Below are 15,141 nucleotides of genomic sequence, written 5' to 3'. Positions count from 1 at the left end.
CAATCGCTGATCGCCTCCCCGGAGCCCTCGCCCGCCCACCAGAGACACAGGGCCCACTCCCGTGTGCGATCTAGGGGTGGGCGGGGGCTGGGGTGAAGGCAAGCGGTGCTGATGACCTCGCCCGAGCCCTCGCCGCCCATCGGAGACACAGGGCCCGCTCCCATGTGCGATCTGGGGGTGGGTGGGGACTGGGGTGAAGGCAAGCGGTGCCGATCACCTCGCCGGAGCCCTTGCCGTCCACTGGAGACACAGGGCCCACTCCCATGTGCGATCTGGGGGCAAGCGGGGGCTGGGGCGAAGGCAAGCAGTGCCGATCACCTCGCCTGAGCCCTTGCTGCCCACCAGAGACAGGTCCCAATGCGACCCGGGGGCGGGCGGGGGCTGGGGCGAAGGCAAGCGGTGTCCATCCCCTCACCCGAGCCCTTGCTGCCCACCAGAGATAGGGGGCCCACTCCTGGGCGCCCCTTCCTGCTCGCAGCAGAGCCTGAGGAGTCTGCGAGCATCCTACCAGCCTTCCAAAGTGTAATAACGTGCATTTCCGGTGAGGAGAAGCCCGGGCCGGGGTGCACGGGGGTGGACAGGCGCGGGGCCCTCCAAGGGCTGGTGGCTTCAGGCCCAGGCTGTGCGGCCAGGCCACTTGATGCGAGCCAATGTGCCTAAGGCCGGAGGTTCGTGCTCTCCTGGCCAGTGTGGAGCTGCAGGCGTGGCCCGCCCCCACATCCTCCGTGCCCAGGGGTCACGCTCATACCGCCTGCGGCTACTGGACTCCAGCTTGGCTCCCGCCTGGGGTCAGGGTCGGCGCCAAGCACAGGGGAGGCCAGAGGAAGAGCCCCAAACCCTTAGCCGGACGGACCTCAGGCCCTGGACGGAAGGAGGCCGCAGGGGCCAGGAGAGCCTGAGAAGAGGGAAATCCCAGGAGGAGGCACCTGGAAAGTGCAGTGAATTGCAGGAGAGGGTGGAACAGCCACACACTGGCAAACCCTGCCCGCCCCGGGTCAGTGACAAGGGCCCCAAGTGCTCCTGGGCTTTGCCTTGCATCGAGGGGGTTATGCTGCCCGTGGGCCGGGCAAGCAAGGGCCACCCCAACCTGTGAAGTTTCGCACAAAGGTGGGGAGGCCACGTTCGGGTGGGTTTGTCAGGCCCAGGGAAGGCGCCTTTGCTCTCTGCGCCAAGACGGTGGCCAAGGGGCCCCCCGGAGACATGTGGTGACTGAACCCAAGCCAGGCCGGAGTCCTGCTCCCACTGAGAGGCAAGTAACTGGGCACCGCGCCCCAAATGCATGGGGAGCGCCAGCGGCCTCCTCTCTCCTGCCCTGGAAGGTGGGAGGCCTGGCGCGATTCACAGGTAAAACGCAGACACTCTTGGGTCCCAGACCCCTTTTCTTTGCACACACACACCACCCGCCCCGCCCCCTCCCCACCATTCTGTGAGGCTAAGGTTCCTGAGCCCAGATCCAAAGACTGCAAAGGGAACAATTCTCCCGGTGAGAACATGCAGGCACCTCCTGCCAAGGCGGCCAAGTTTGACAAACAGCGCCTCCTGCGGTGGGGAAAGCAGAGTGCCGCGGAGCAGCGCGGGCTCCCAGCTACCCCGGGGGCAGGTGGCCGCCGCAGCTCCCTGCTGGCCCCAACAGCTGGGCGGCAGCCCCTGCGTGTGGGTGCACCTAGGCCTCGCTGACCTCACGACCCCCAGAGCACGCACCCGCCTCCTGGTCCTAATTGCCTCTCCCCACTCCACACACACACACACACACACACACACACACACACATGCATCTGCAAAGGCGGGAACAAGGCCCAGGCGGTTGCGTCCACGCCCTTGCTGGCGAAAGTCACACTCCAAGTGGCCGGCTGTGTGAGGGGCAGTGGACACTCACTCGCTCACTCTCTCCCTGGAAAAGCCCGGGCACACCTCGGCTCCTGCAACGTGCGGAATTAGAAATCGAACCGTTTATTGTCTCCTAGCTTTTCTCTGGTTTCTTTGGTCACTCACTGTGGCTGCCACCACTGTTCTGAGTGGGCCCTGGGGGCTCCTCAGCCAGACCACAAATCCCCAAATCAAACACTAGCTTTCAGAAAGCCGGGCTTCTCTCAACACACCCCGCAACCTAAAAGGTTGCCCCTCCGTGAAAAGCTCGGAGGAGCACCGAGCTGGGAAAGGACAGCCATTGTGTGGGGCGGGGTCCCTGGGACCCGAAAAGGTGCAGAAAAAAAAAAATTTTTTTTAACACATTTCAATTTCAAGAAGTAAAAACAAAACCAAGAAAGAAAACCTATGCTTTTGAAGCCTGAACATCCACAGGGACCTCAGCGCGATCCCGAGCCGCTGCCCGCCCCAGCGCAGGATCCAGGCCTGCCATCTGCGAACGGGGGAGACGGGGCAGACACCGCGGGATTGGACGTGCCATCTGCCACCAGGGGAGCGGGCCTAAGCCAGCAGGTGGTTATCTCCCGAGGGGTCCCAGACTGTGAGAGGGCACAGGCTGGGCTGAGGTACGCCCCCCCTCCCCCCCGCCAGTGCACAAATTTTTGTGCACCGGGCTTCTAGTATCTCTATAAAGCTGGAGGGAAAAAAGTACTGATCTGCAACAACTTGGGGGAAGGGAACCCTACCTGATCCTTCAGAAGCACTAATATGCAGCACTTTACTGAGTGGTGAGCACAAAGGAAGAGCTCTCAAAAGATTAATTTCCTCTCCATCTACTGACTCGATAGTCACTAAATGCTATGGAAGAGCCTTCTAGGCAAAAGATGTTGTGCAAGTGCAACGGTGGTGCTGAAAATGTTTAACTTCAGAAATAAGCCCCACATAATATAGAAGATACGATGTAAAAAACTTGGTGCAGGCTGTAAATAAGTGACATTGAAAAAGAAATTCTGAAAAGCTAGGGCTCTTTTCAGGATACAGTGGCCAAGGAACTGTGATTAGAAATGGACTTTCGAAGGCTGCATAGGATTCATTCCAGGAAGCTGGGAGGAGGTGAATTTAGGCAGAGAACTGCCAGAGCAAAAGCAGAGAGCCACTAGGAACAGATGAGTCTAACAGGAGAGCAACAGAAAGCAAAGCTGGAACCTGCTTTATGGGAAAACCTTGTCTTTGTCTATCAATTCAAGGATTTAGAACATAAACGAGGGAGTCACTGAGATTTTTGAGCTGAAAAACAAAAAACATCAAATTGGGGCCGGACAAAGTAGGGCCACATATCCTACTATTGTATCACTACACACATCACACTCTGTGTGGTCTCAATCTGCTTTTATTTATTTATTTATTTTTTCACTGCACTCACCCTGCAAAAGATTCCAACCTCAGATCAATGCAACCTCTGCTTTCTAGATTCCTGGACTTAAATGCTGACACTGATTTTCTGAAGAAAACCACACAATCCCCTACAGCAATACACAACGAACTCATAGTTTCCAACCTGGGCAGGGCCCTCAGCCTGGCCCAGCAAATCATTTCCGTGTTCCTGTCCCACTTCTCTTTTCCCAAAGAGCAGCTGTTTCTAACTTTCACCGCTATCCTCAAGCCCCTGTACTCCACTGCTCCCGACACCTCTTCCCTGGTCTCCCTGCTCTCCTCCTCTTAGGAACTGAGGTCATCGGACATGATCTCTCTCAACTCTCTGCACCTAAGCCTAAAAACATAATACTCCCTCTGTCCCACAATAATAGTAGCAAGTGAATATTTAAACAGGAATTATTGGCGAATGCAGCTGTAAGTTATGTTGTCACGCAAACTTGCGAAGCCTTCAATCAAAATCAATGTTTCATGATGTCTGTCATTTGTTTGGACACATCTTTCAATTTTTAGGTTAATCTAATTATTACAAATTATAACTATTTTTCTAATTTCATCCGCTGATCAAAATCAATTGTTTTATTTCAGTTGAATATCAACCCGTTGTAAAAGCAAGATGAAAAAAAGAGAGTTTTCGCCAAAACCGGTTTGGCTCAGTGGATAGAGCGTCAGCCTGCGGACTGAAAGGTCCCAGGTTCGATTCCGGTCAAGGGCATGTGCCTGGGTTGCGGGCACATCCCCAGTGGGAGATGTGCAGGAGGCAGCTGATCGATGTTTCTCTCTCATCGATGTTTCTAACTCTCTATCTCTCTCCCTTCCTCTCTGTAAAAAATCAATAAAATATATTTAAAAAAAAAAAAAGAGTTTTCAAGCAAAGATCGAGTTGCGATTGTCCAGTTCTTGATGCACCAAAAGAAAAAGGAAAAGTTGCAGAAAGGTGCAATTACGTTAGCTGCAAAACAACTTAAGTGCAACAGAATGACCATATCAAGAATTTGGAAACGTGCTTCCGAAAATAATTGTCAAGGAGAATCTTATGCTAATGTTGACTCTGAAAAAACAAAACTGTGGACGTAAATGCAAAGATTATGGAGAAAAACTTGAAAAACTTAGACATATTCCTCTTAGCAGAAGAGGCACCATGTTAGCCTTTGATAACATTTCTCCCGAAATGCTGGATACTACGTTTCTGTCACTTCAGCAAGTTATGCTGGAAGCAATGAAGAACGATGGCTCCAATAATTTTAAGCTCACGTATATGGGGAAAGCAAAGCTTCGCAGCCAAGGGATCCTACCTACAAGTTTAAAATGCAGTAACGAAATTATTGAAAAATCCAGAAACTGATTTCTGAACACTCAAAATAAAAATTAGGAGTACTATTTTTAATTTATTGTTTAATTTAATCTAGTTTTTTGATAATAAATGTTGTGTTCTATATTTATTTTCTTTTGCTACTATTATTATGGGACAAATTACATTCATCAACTGCTATTATCATTATGGGACAGAGGGAGTACATATTTCAAATGCCCACCCTGACTTCTTTGCTTCTAATCTAAGCTCTCCATTTGTATGACCGATAATCACTATTCTGTCCCTTAGTTGGTTGCTCCTCATTTCTCATTTGTTACCAATCTTCTCTTTGTACTGACCCCATCCTCATGAGTTGCTCAGAGATCTTCTATCTCTGGGGGGAAAAAAACAACATAAAACAAAACATTTCCGCCCAGCCAGTGTAGCTCAGTGGTTGAGTGCCGAACTATGAACCAGGAGGTTACAGTTCAATTCCCAGTCAGGGCACATGCCCAGGTTACCGGCTCGATCCCTAGTGGAGGCAGGAGGCAGATGAGTCAACTGATGATTTTTCTCTCAGCACTGATGTTTCTCTTTCTCTCTGAAATCAGTAAAAACCTATCTTAAAAAAACACACAGCACCTTTCTTTGACGCCATATTGCCTGCTCCTCAAGAGCTGATGTCCCAAGGTCTGCACTTGTACAGTCCTTCTCCTCACTTCACACAGCCTCTTTTCGCAAACTCACCCTCTCCCACATCTCCAACTACCATCTCCGAACCATCAGCAATTAAATCTGTATCTCTTACCCCTGAGCTCTCATGGTGCCTTCCCACTAACACTAATGAACAGCACTGTCTACCTGTACATCCTGTGTATAGCTCACACTCAGCATATCCAAAATTGAACACCCCCGCCCCAAATTTGTCTCCACTTATGTTTGGATCTTTCAGCAACTGACACTATCTACTCAGTTATTGACAGAAGAAACCTAGGAGTTATCCCAGATACCTCAGGTCACTGACTCAGGCCAATTCTTCCTTAAATTCTCCTATCCGACCTCTGTCCATCCCCATCCTCAGGACCTGCCTTACTTCAGGTCCTGAGTATCTCTTGCTTAGATTATTCAACTGCTTCCTAACCGCTTTCTCTGCCTCCAGGCTTGTTCTCTTTAGTCTACCCACAATATGGTTACCAGATTTGGCCATATAACCACCTTGCCTAAAATCCTCCAATGAATACATAAAAAACTTCATAGTGATTGTCTCTGGAAATATTGGGGGTGGGGAGTCTGCAGGAGAAATATTTACCTTTCAAATAGTACCTTTTAATACTATTTGAATTGTCTACCATTAGCATGCACTGCTATACAAAACAAAATTTCAGTGGCCGCTAATGTTTACAATGCAAAGTCCTTCATGATCTATCTGCTTTTAAGCTTCTCTCTCAAGACATTCCTCTGTCTGGCCCTGGCGTCTATTCACTCATCTTTGAAGACTCTGCCCAAATGGCACCCCCTCCTGACTTCTCCAGACAGAATGGACATCTTCTTTTGTGCCATGTAATAGAGTTGCATCATGGCATCAGCTCATGTTGTACAGAACACTTAAACAGATTGTTATTAAAATGTCTGTCTCCTTCCATTAGCCTTAGATGCCCTAAGAGCAGGAACTGCTTCTTAGTCACCTTGAATTTGCAGTTTAGTTATTGAATCAAAATTTATGGGGGGAGGAGGGCTTGGATAAGAGTGTTTTAGCCCTGACCAGTTTGGCCCCGTGGATAGAGCGTCAGGCTGTGGACTCAAGGGTCCCAGGTTCGATTCCGGTCAAGGGCATGTACCTTTGTTGTGGGCACATCCCCAGTAGGAGGTTGTGCAGGAGGCAGCTGATCGATGTTTCTCTCTCATCGATGTTTCTAACTCTCTATCCCTCTCCCTTCCTCTCTGTAAAAAATCAATAAAATATTATTAAAAAAAAAAAAAGAGTGTTTTAAAAATGCTCATCGGGTGATTCTAACTCAATCCCCCTTAACAACTGCACTATAATATAAACTCCTTGAGAGCAGGAATCACTGTGTTCAGCACAGGGTAGATGCTCAATGTATGGTCCCTCACCTGAACCCAAGTAGACAAGCCTCAAAGGTGCGGACGGAGCGGTCAGGGCTGGCGCTGTGGACGCATCAGGATGTACCAGGATAGTGAGCGAAGCTGTGGAGGTAGGTAAGCTCACTCCAGAGCCTGGATGAGGAAGCCACGGCAGACTTCTCTGTCACACTGTAACTGCAGAGACTCATTTACACGTGTTTTTCCTTCCAGACGATGAGTTCCTTAAAGGCAGGAGCTCTGTCCTATTCATCTCTCTGTCCACCTGGCACTGAGCACAGTGCAGTGCAAGGTACATGTTAGGAGCTCAGAAACATTTTACTGAGTTGTACCAGTGCGACTGGTAGCAGAGGTACAGTACTTAAAGGACACAAAGATGTGACTGCTTTGGCCTAGAAGAGCCGGGAATAGAGGTTTTCGGAGGGATGACTGAGCTCAGTCCTGAAACAGAAGTTCACTTGGCAGAGAAGTGGCCAGAACTTCAAGTAGAGCAGTGGTTCTCAACCTTCCTAATGCCGCGACCCTTTCATACAGTTCCTCATGTTGTGGTGACCCCCAATTCCATTGTTACAAATTGAACATAATTAAAGCATAGTGATTAATCACAAAAACAATATATAATTATATATGTGTTTTCCGATGGTCTTAGGCGACCCCCAGAGGGGTTGCGACCCACAGGTTGGGAACCGCTGAAGTAGAGGGAACAGCAGGGGCATAGGTACCAAGGCATGAAAGGGCACAGTGCAGGCACACCCTTCCCGCGTGGCTGGGAGTCCAGTGCATGAGACAGGAAACATATTAGGGAGCTTAGGAAAATGAGGCTGAGGGTCAGGGTCAGGGCCACACTGTGAAAAGCCATGGACACCCAGCTAAGAATGCAAGCCAGGCTGTGGGTGGCCTAAGAGGGGTTTTAAATTTAATCTCAAATGGACAGATTGACTTTTTTTAAAAATATATTTTATTGATTTTTTACAGAGAGGAAGGGAGAGGGATAGAGAGTTAGAAACATCGATGAGAGAGAAACATCGATCAGCTGCCTCCTGCACACCTCCTACTGGGGATGTGCCCACAACCCAGGTACATGCCCTTGACCAGAATCCACCTGGCCGACGTCAATCCCCAGGCCAACGCTCTATCCACTGAGCCAAACCGGTCAGGGCCAGACTGACTTTTTATGAAGGTAACTCGTGGCAGCACGAAAGGCAGAGTAAAGAATTGAGAGGCTCAAAGGAAGGAGCTTAATCAGTGGCTGGCGCCTAGTTAACAAACACACGCAGAGGCAGTATGGACCCTCCTTAAGTTTTACACCCAAGGGAACGCAGGGGAGGGGATAAGAAGTCCATTCTATTAAAAAAAACACCCCAAGATATAAGTCAAGCGCCCTCTGAATCCCGCTCCCGCTGACCACCAAGCTGCACCCCTGTTTTTCGGGACTGAACTGCATGGGCGTTCCGAAGTGGAAATGCCCAGGAGCCTCTGTTCTGCCTTCGCGGTTCCAAGCCCCATCCCATCACAGCCCCCCACCCCCACCCACCCACCCACGAGGACCAGGCTGTGCCGAGTGGCGCGGGGAGAAGGAAGGAGCGTCCCCGGCGCGTGGGAAACGCCCCGGCACCCACCTAGGACGCAGGGTGGGAGGCTGCGCGTGCGCGCCCCGCCCTTTGCCTTTAAAGCCGGTGGCGGGAAGGCGGACTGAGCACCTCGCGGAGTGCCCCGAGCTTCGCAGGGACGCAGTTCTCTTAAGTCCCCCTAACCCGCACATTCACTCACCCGCTGCCCACCGGTCCTCGGGATCCCGGGGAGCCCGCGGCCACAGGCTTTCCCGCCACCGCGCTCGGCGGGACCAATCTCCGCCGGCGCGCGGCCCGGGGCGGGGCGGGGCGGCTGGGCTGGCCCAAGGGACCCTAGCAACCGGGGGTGGGGCCTGATGGCAAAGTAAGGAAAAGGGAAGGGAGTACAAGTAGTTTTATCTGAATCGATGCCCTACGTTGCGCCTAAACTCACAACGCAATTAAGTTTCTGATGACTGAAGATACTAGGAGTCAAAGTCCGATTAAATGTAAATTTACAAACATTCTTCCCCTTCTCCTGGCCAAGTGGATTATTCCAAAGTCTTGCTTGGCTAGTTAGAAAAGTTGGGCTTTATTTAGGAGGAAGAGCGGGGTTGAGTTACTGGGAAGAGGGGGTTTTGCGGGGCTGGGGTGTCCGTCTCGCTGGAGGTATAGGTTTAAAGCTTGCGAAGCATGTAGGAGGCGCCTAAAAGGAAATCAGCAATCAATATTCATTGGTCCGTGGAGGGTCTCTTCTGGCCTCAGCTGAGATGAGCGTATTTTGCCAACAACAAAGGAAGGTAGGGCTCACCCGACTAATTATCTCCTGAATTATTAACCATTTGAATAGAAGGAATCAATTTCTGGGATATGAGAGATGTTAGGAGAGATCTGATGAAGATGAAAGTACAATTGAGAGAAAAGTGAAAAGATGCACACAAAAAAGAAAATAAAACAGACTATAAAACTAGTGATAAAAGCAGAAAGATGCCATTTGAAGTCTTTTGATCTGCTCTAAATTATAACTCTGAGGGTGGCCTTGGGGAAAGACAGGAAAACAAAAAACCGAGGGTCAAAGCCTCTCCCTCCTCCACCCCCCTCCCACCCCTGCCTTGCTCCAGGCATCAGCTTTCCTGTTTCTGCCTAGGTCTAGGATCTCTCCTGGGGCTTAAGTACCACCTGCCAGAGGCCTGCTGGGGAAGTCAAGTAGAATAGTTAAATTACTTAATTTATCTAGATTGTAAGCTCCCACGCCTTGGGCCGTGGCTGGTGGGCTCGCTTGCCCAGGGTCTCCACAGAGACCCATCATGCCAGAATAACACAAAGCTCAGCCAGCGGATGCAGACAGGTTTCCGTGGGTTAACAGAACGGCTCTAACCCAGTGTTTACTTTTCTCAGAGCTACTGCCCCACCCAAGGCCCTGGGGCAAGCAGCGCTGAGGTAGGTTGGCCACACTCTCCCTTTACCTTCCCCACAGCTATCTGGTACAACTGCATCCTGAACTGGGGCTAATAACTCCATCTCCTCTCGTCCTGCCCCTGCCCCTTCTCCCACCCCCGGAATGCCTTGTTCCTCCACTTCTCTCCATCTGCCTCCTGTGAGGAGGGAGTACTCCCTGCTTCCCTGCTCTCTCAGAGACCTAGAACCTTACACTTGATTGGCATGACCAGAAACTTAAGGTCCTGGTTTCCTGTGCTCATCACACTGAGAGGAAGGTGTAGGATGATACCTCTTCTCCCTTCCCTGCTTCTCCTGCCGCGCCCCAAACCCCAGCCACGTTCACTCACATTCATACACACAGTCATGCACCCGCAACGGCGAAGAGAGGTGGGATGCGGAGGAAGGGAAGTTCGCACCGACCAGCTCATGAATGCAACTTGAAAGATTTCACACAGCAAAAGGCAAAAAAAAACAACTCACACGTAAATTAAACAATAAAGAAGTACAAGCCCCTCCCCACAGCCTCTTTCTTCATCCAGGGGTGGCTTAGCGCCTCCACATAAACTCAGAAGCTTCCTACTCCCTCTGTTCAACGGGAGCTTTTACAGGGCCTGGGTCTTCAGTTCAACAGGTTCCCCTGTGCCCTCTGGTTGTGCACTGGAGTCCCTGGGCCTGGGACCCTTGAGAACAGACAGTCTCTCAGAAACACTCTTGGGCCGGGGGAAGAGGAGGAAGTCGTAGAGGAGACTGCCCAGGCCCCCTCCGATGATGGGGCCCACCCAGTATACCTGCAGGAAGAGGAAAGGAATCATCAGGCTTGGGGAGAGGACCAAGAGCAAGGCTGCTCCTTTCTCAACTCCACAGGCAGAAGACAGATGGATTGTCCTAACCGGTTTGTCTCAGTGGATAGAGCGTTGGCCTGTAGACTGAAGGGTCCCAGGTTCAATTCCCGTCAAGGGCATGTACCTTGGTTGCGGGCACATCCCCAGTAGGCAGTGGTTCTCAACCTTGGCTGCACATTAGAATCACCTGGGAATCTCTTTAAAATCCTGATCTCTGGGCCTCATCCTCCGGAAATTCTGTTTCTTTGTTATGGGGTGGGACCACAACATTAGTAACAAAGAAACAGAATTTCCGGAGGATGAGGCCCAGAAATGAGGATTTTAAAAAATTCCCAGGTGATTCTAATGTGCAGCCAAGGTTGAGAACCACTGCCAGTAGGGGGTGTGCAGGAGGCAGCTGATAGATGTTTCTCTCTCAATGATGTTTCTAACTCTCTATCCCTCTCCCTTCCTCTCTGTGAAAAATCAATAAAGTATATTTTTAAAAAACACAGATGAACTTGGGTACATACTTGGTCACTATTTAAACAGAAATCAGTGTTTGTTTTTGTTAATCCTCACTCAGGGATATGTTTCCATTGATTTTTATTTATTTATTTATTTTTTTTTAAAATATATTTTATTGATTTTTTACAGAGAGGAAGGGAGAGAGATAGAGAGCTAGAAACATCGATGAGAGAGAAACATCGATCAGCTGCCTCCTGCACATCTCCCACTGGGGATATGCCCGCAACCCAGGTACATGCCCTTGACCGGAATCGAACCTGGGACCTTTCAGTCCGCAGGCCGACGCTCTATCCACTGAGCCAAACCGGTTTCGGCTCCATTGATTTTTAGAGAGAGTGGAAGGGAAGGGGAGAGACAGAAAAAAGTCAGTGTGAGAGAGACACATCTTTGGTTGCCTTCCGCATGCACCCGAGGGGGCTCAAGGATCAAGCATGTAATACTGCAACCAAGGGATCTGTGTCCTTGACGGGAATTGAATCTGGGACCGTTCAGTCCACAGGCCGATGCTCTAGCCACTGAGCCAAACTGGCTAGGGCTGTTTGTGTGTTTTTAAACTCTAAACTGTTCCACTGTCTGCACTTCAAAATTCACCATTTTTTTTCTGACTCATCAAATTATTCCTTTATCCCATACCTTCTTTTTTTTTTAAATATATTTTATTGATTTTTCACAGAGAGGAAGAGAGAGAGATAGAGAGTTAGAAACATCGATGAGAGAGAAACATCGACCAGCTGCCTCTTGCACATCTCCCACTGGGGATGTGCCTGCAACCAAGGTACATGCCCTTGACCGGAATCGAACCCGGGACCTTTCAGTCCGCAGGCCGACGCTCTATCCACTGAGCCAAACCGGTTTTGGCTATCCCATACTTTCTTAACACATGTACATTCTCTTTGTTGTTATTAGTTGGTACTAGTTTGCATATTACTTTGAAAATGTTTTAATTGTGAAAAAATGCACGTAATATAAAATTTACCATCTTAATCATTTCTTTTTTTTTAATTTACCTAAAAAAAAGAACTTGAGAGAGAGAGAGAGAGAGACATTGATTTGTTGTTACACTTATTTATGCATTCATCGGTTGCTTCTTGTATGTGTCCTCACCGGGGATCAAACTCACAACCTTGGTGTATTTGGATGACACTCTAACCAACTGACCTAGGGCCCTTAACCACTTCTAAGTGTGCAGTTCAATAATACTAAGTAGCCGAAACCGGTTTGGCTCAGTGGATGGAGCGTCGGCCTGCGGACTGAAGGGTCCCAGGTTCGATTCCGGTCAGGGGCATGTATCTGGGTTGCGGGCGCATCCCCAGTGGGAGATGTGCAGGAGGCGGCTGGTCGATGTTTCTCTCTCATCGATGTTTCTGACTTTCTATCTCTCTCCCTTCCTCTCTGTGAAAAATCAATAAAATATATTAAAAAAAAATAATACTAAGTATATTCACATGGTTGTGCAGCCAATCCCCAGAACTTTCATCTTGCAAAACTGAAACTCTACATCCATTAACCAGCAACTCCCATTTCCCCTCTCCCTACCCCATGTCAGCTATCATTTTGCTTTATTTCAATGAATTCTACTACTGTAAATACCACATATGGGTGCAATTATAAAGTATTTGTCTTTTTGTAACTGGCTTATTTCATTAAGCATAATGTCCTCCAGGTTCATCCATGTTGCAGCATATAACAGGATTTCCTTTTCTTGTAAGGCTGAATACTATGCCATTATATGTATATACTAAATTTTGTTTTTTCATTCATCTGTAAGGGACACTTGGGTTGCTTCTACCTTCTGGTTACTGTGAATAATGTGGCTGTGAAAATGGGTATACAGCTTTGAAAAAAATTATTAGAGTTTAAAGTGAAAGAATTTATTAGTGAAGCAGTGAGACAGAGAGTGGGCTACTCCACAGACAGAGCAGCCTGAAAATGTTTTGAATTATTTTCAGGTTTTGTCTGTCATATGGCCAAACAACACAGACAATGCGTTTTTATTGAGGACTTATTCCATACCTGATTCTGTGCTATAACTTTCACACTTACTTTCCGTAACACCTTGCTTCATAGTGAGGAAATGGAGGTGCAGAATGATTGTGTTCTTGCCATGGTCACACACGAGGCTAGCAAAGTGCTAGAGCGGGGATGAGGCCCAGGCCCATCCTGACCTCTGAGAGTAGGAATGTTTGTCTTCCTGTTCAGTTGTCTGTCCTGACGGTGCTAGTTTTGGAATACAGTGGGTACTCAGTAAAATTCCCTAACTAACCAGTGAAGGAACAATATGTGCAAGAGCCTCTCTTCCTGGCAAAATAATGAATCCTGCTCACACAGGCATCCCAAACTCTGTGACAGCCTGTTGAGCTGAGTGCTGGTAGAGCAGTCAGCACACCCAGATGGAAGCAGGAACCAAACCTGGGACCTGAATCCACACCCATCCGGGGCCTCAGCATCTTGCTCCTCTCCCCGCACTCACCCAGTGGTTGGTGAAGTTTCTGGTGAGAATGGCAGGAGCAAAGGAGCGGGCAGGGTTCATGCCTGCACCAGTATAATACATCTGCAAAAGACACAGTTGTAACTAAGACACTTCCCCACTCTCCCCAGCTCCTCTCCCCACAGCTCACTTATCCCTGAGGGCTGGCACCTTGCCTCCAGCAGCAAGCAGCGAAGGACAACCGCATGGGAGCCCCACCGTGGAGTGAAGGTGCTGATGCCCCATCTGGGGATAGACTATCCATCCATCAGCTAAGCCCACAAATACCCACAATGCATGCATTTCCACCTTGGGTTCAAGAAAGACCAGTCACAGCAGTCACAGAGAGAGTAATAAGGATTGATTCCTCTGGCTGACTGATACAGAGAGGGGTGAGTAATGTTCATGTTTGGTAGTTAGGTGAGAAAGGTTTTGGGGCCTTAAAAGAGTAGTTGCTTCCCTCTCCTACTTACCCCAAAGAGGTGCCCGAGGGTGAGGGAAAAGCCAACGGCCAGGGCCACGGAGCCCAGGCGGCCGTTCCGCCTCTCATCGTATGTAGCAAAGATGCAGAGCACCAACTGCAGCGTCAGGAGGATCTCCACCGCGGTGGCCTGGCCCACACTCACCCCAGGGTGCACCTAGGCAAAGGAAGAAGGGAGAAGGTTCAGTAGGGCTGTCACAGCATTACCTCCTCTAGATTTACCGGGCAGGAGCCACCCTCCTCCCTCTCCTAGAGATGAAAGATGAAAGTAACTGTGATTGTTTTCTAATTTCTCCTAGCATCGGAAGTAATCGCACCCAGTTGTATGGATGCAGAAACTGAGGTCCCATAGGTAAAACAAGTCCTCAAGAACCTGCGAGGAATCGGAAGGAAAGCTGAGACGGGAACTCAGGTTGCTTGATTCTCAGTCCAGGGCTCTAGACTCTTATCCCTCCAAAGCACCTGCAGACCCTCCCCACCCTGAAACACACACACACACCCTCACACACCACGTCCCAGATCCCCAGGGTACGGGTCCACCTGCACCGGGCATGGCGTCAAGGCACCAGGCTCCCCCAGCCCCGCTTAGCCAATCATTACCGTGTTAAGTGCTAGGTTTCCTCGGACAGCAGGTGGGGTAACACTGTACAGCATGGCAGCCCCCACCACAGCTCCCAGGAGTTGGGCTGCCATATAGGAGAGGGCACGGAGCAGGGACAGCTGGGAGCCCACAAGGAAGGCAAAAGTGACTGCAGGATTGACGTGGGCCCCACTGATGTGGCCCACCGCCTGCACTAGCGTAGCCAGGGCCAGGCCAAAGGCCAGAGCCACCTGCAAGACGTGCAGGGGTCCAGGGCCCCAACGCAGCGAGGCCCCCAGCCCGAAGAAGACGTAGAAGAGGGTGGCAAAGAACTCGGCAAATATGGCCCTCCAGAAGGAGGCTGACTGCAGTTCCCACATGGCAGAGGGCAGGGGCACAAACCTGGGTCCCTATACCTCCTTGGCCTGCTTTGGGTGGAGAGGCCCCTTTATAGAGGACGCTGAATCCTGGGAGGGGCTGGCTGAGGGGCTGGCCCAGCCTCTTAACCCCTTCACAGCCGCAGCAGGCTGGCCCGCTCTCATGCCTCTGAGAGCTGCTGGACTCTCCCTCCTCAACTGGG

The 15,141-nt window shown here is 50.0% G+C and overlaps 1 protein-coding gene across 1 annotated transcript; it reads right to left on the bottom strand.

The window, feature by feature from the left end:
- Window positions 1-10,286: 10,286 nt before the first annotated feature.
- MIP (major intrinsic protein of lens fiber) lies at window positions 10,287-14,941 on the bottom strand (the record flags this gene model as incomplete). Its single annotated transcript, XM_081084993.1, has 4 exons — window positions 10,287-10,472; window positions 13,504-13,584; window positions 13,974-14,138; window positions 14,582-14,941. The coding sequence occupies 4 exons, from the start codon at window positions 14,939-14,941 to the stop codon at window positions 10,287-10,289; spliced, it is 792 nt and encodes a 263-aa protein (XP_080941119.1).
- Between the last annotated feature and the right edge of the window lie 200 nt (window positions 14,942-15,141).

Source organism: Myotis nattereri (genome assembly GCF_964212035.1).
Source record: "Myotis nattereri genome assembly, chromosome: 2".
NCBI lineage: Eukaryota > Metazoa > Chordata > Mammalia > Chiroptera > Vespertilionidae > Myotis > Myotis nattereri.
The sequence above is the reverse complement of the archived record's forward strand: the minus strand, read 5'-3'. Positions and strand labels throughout refer to the sequence as shown.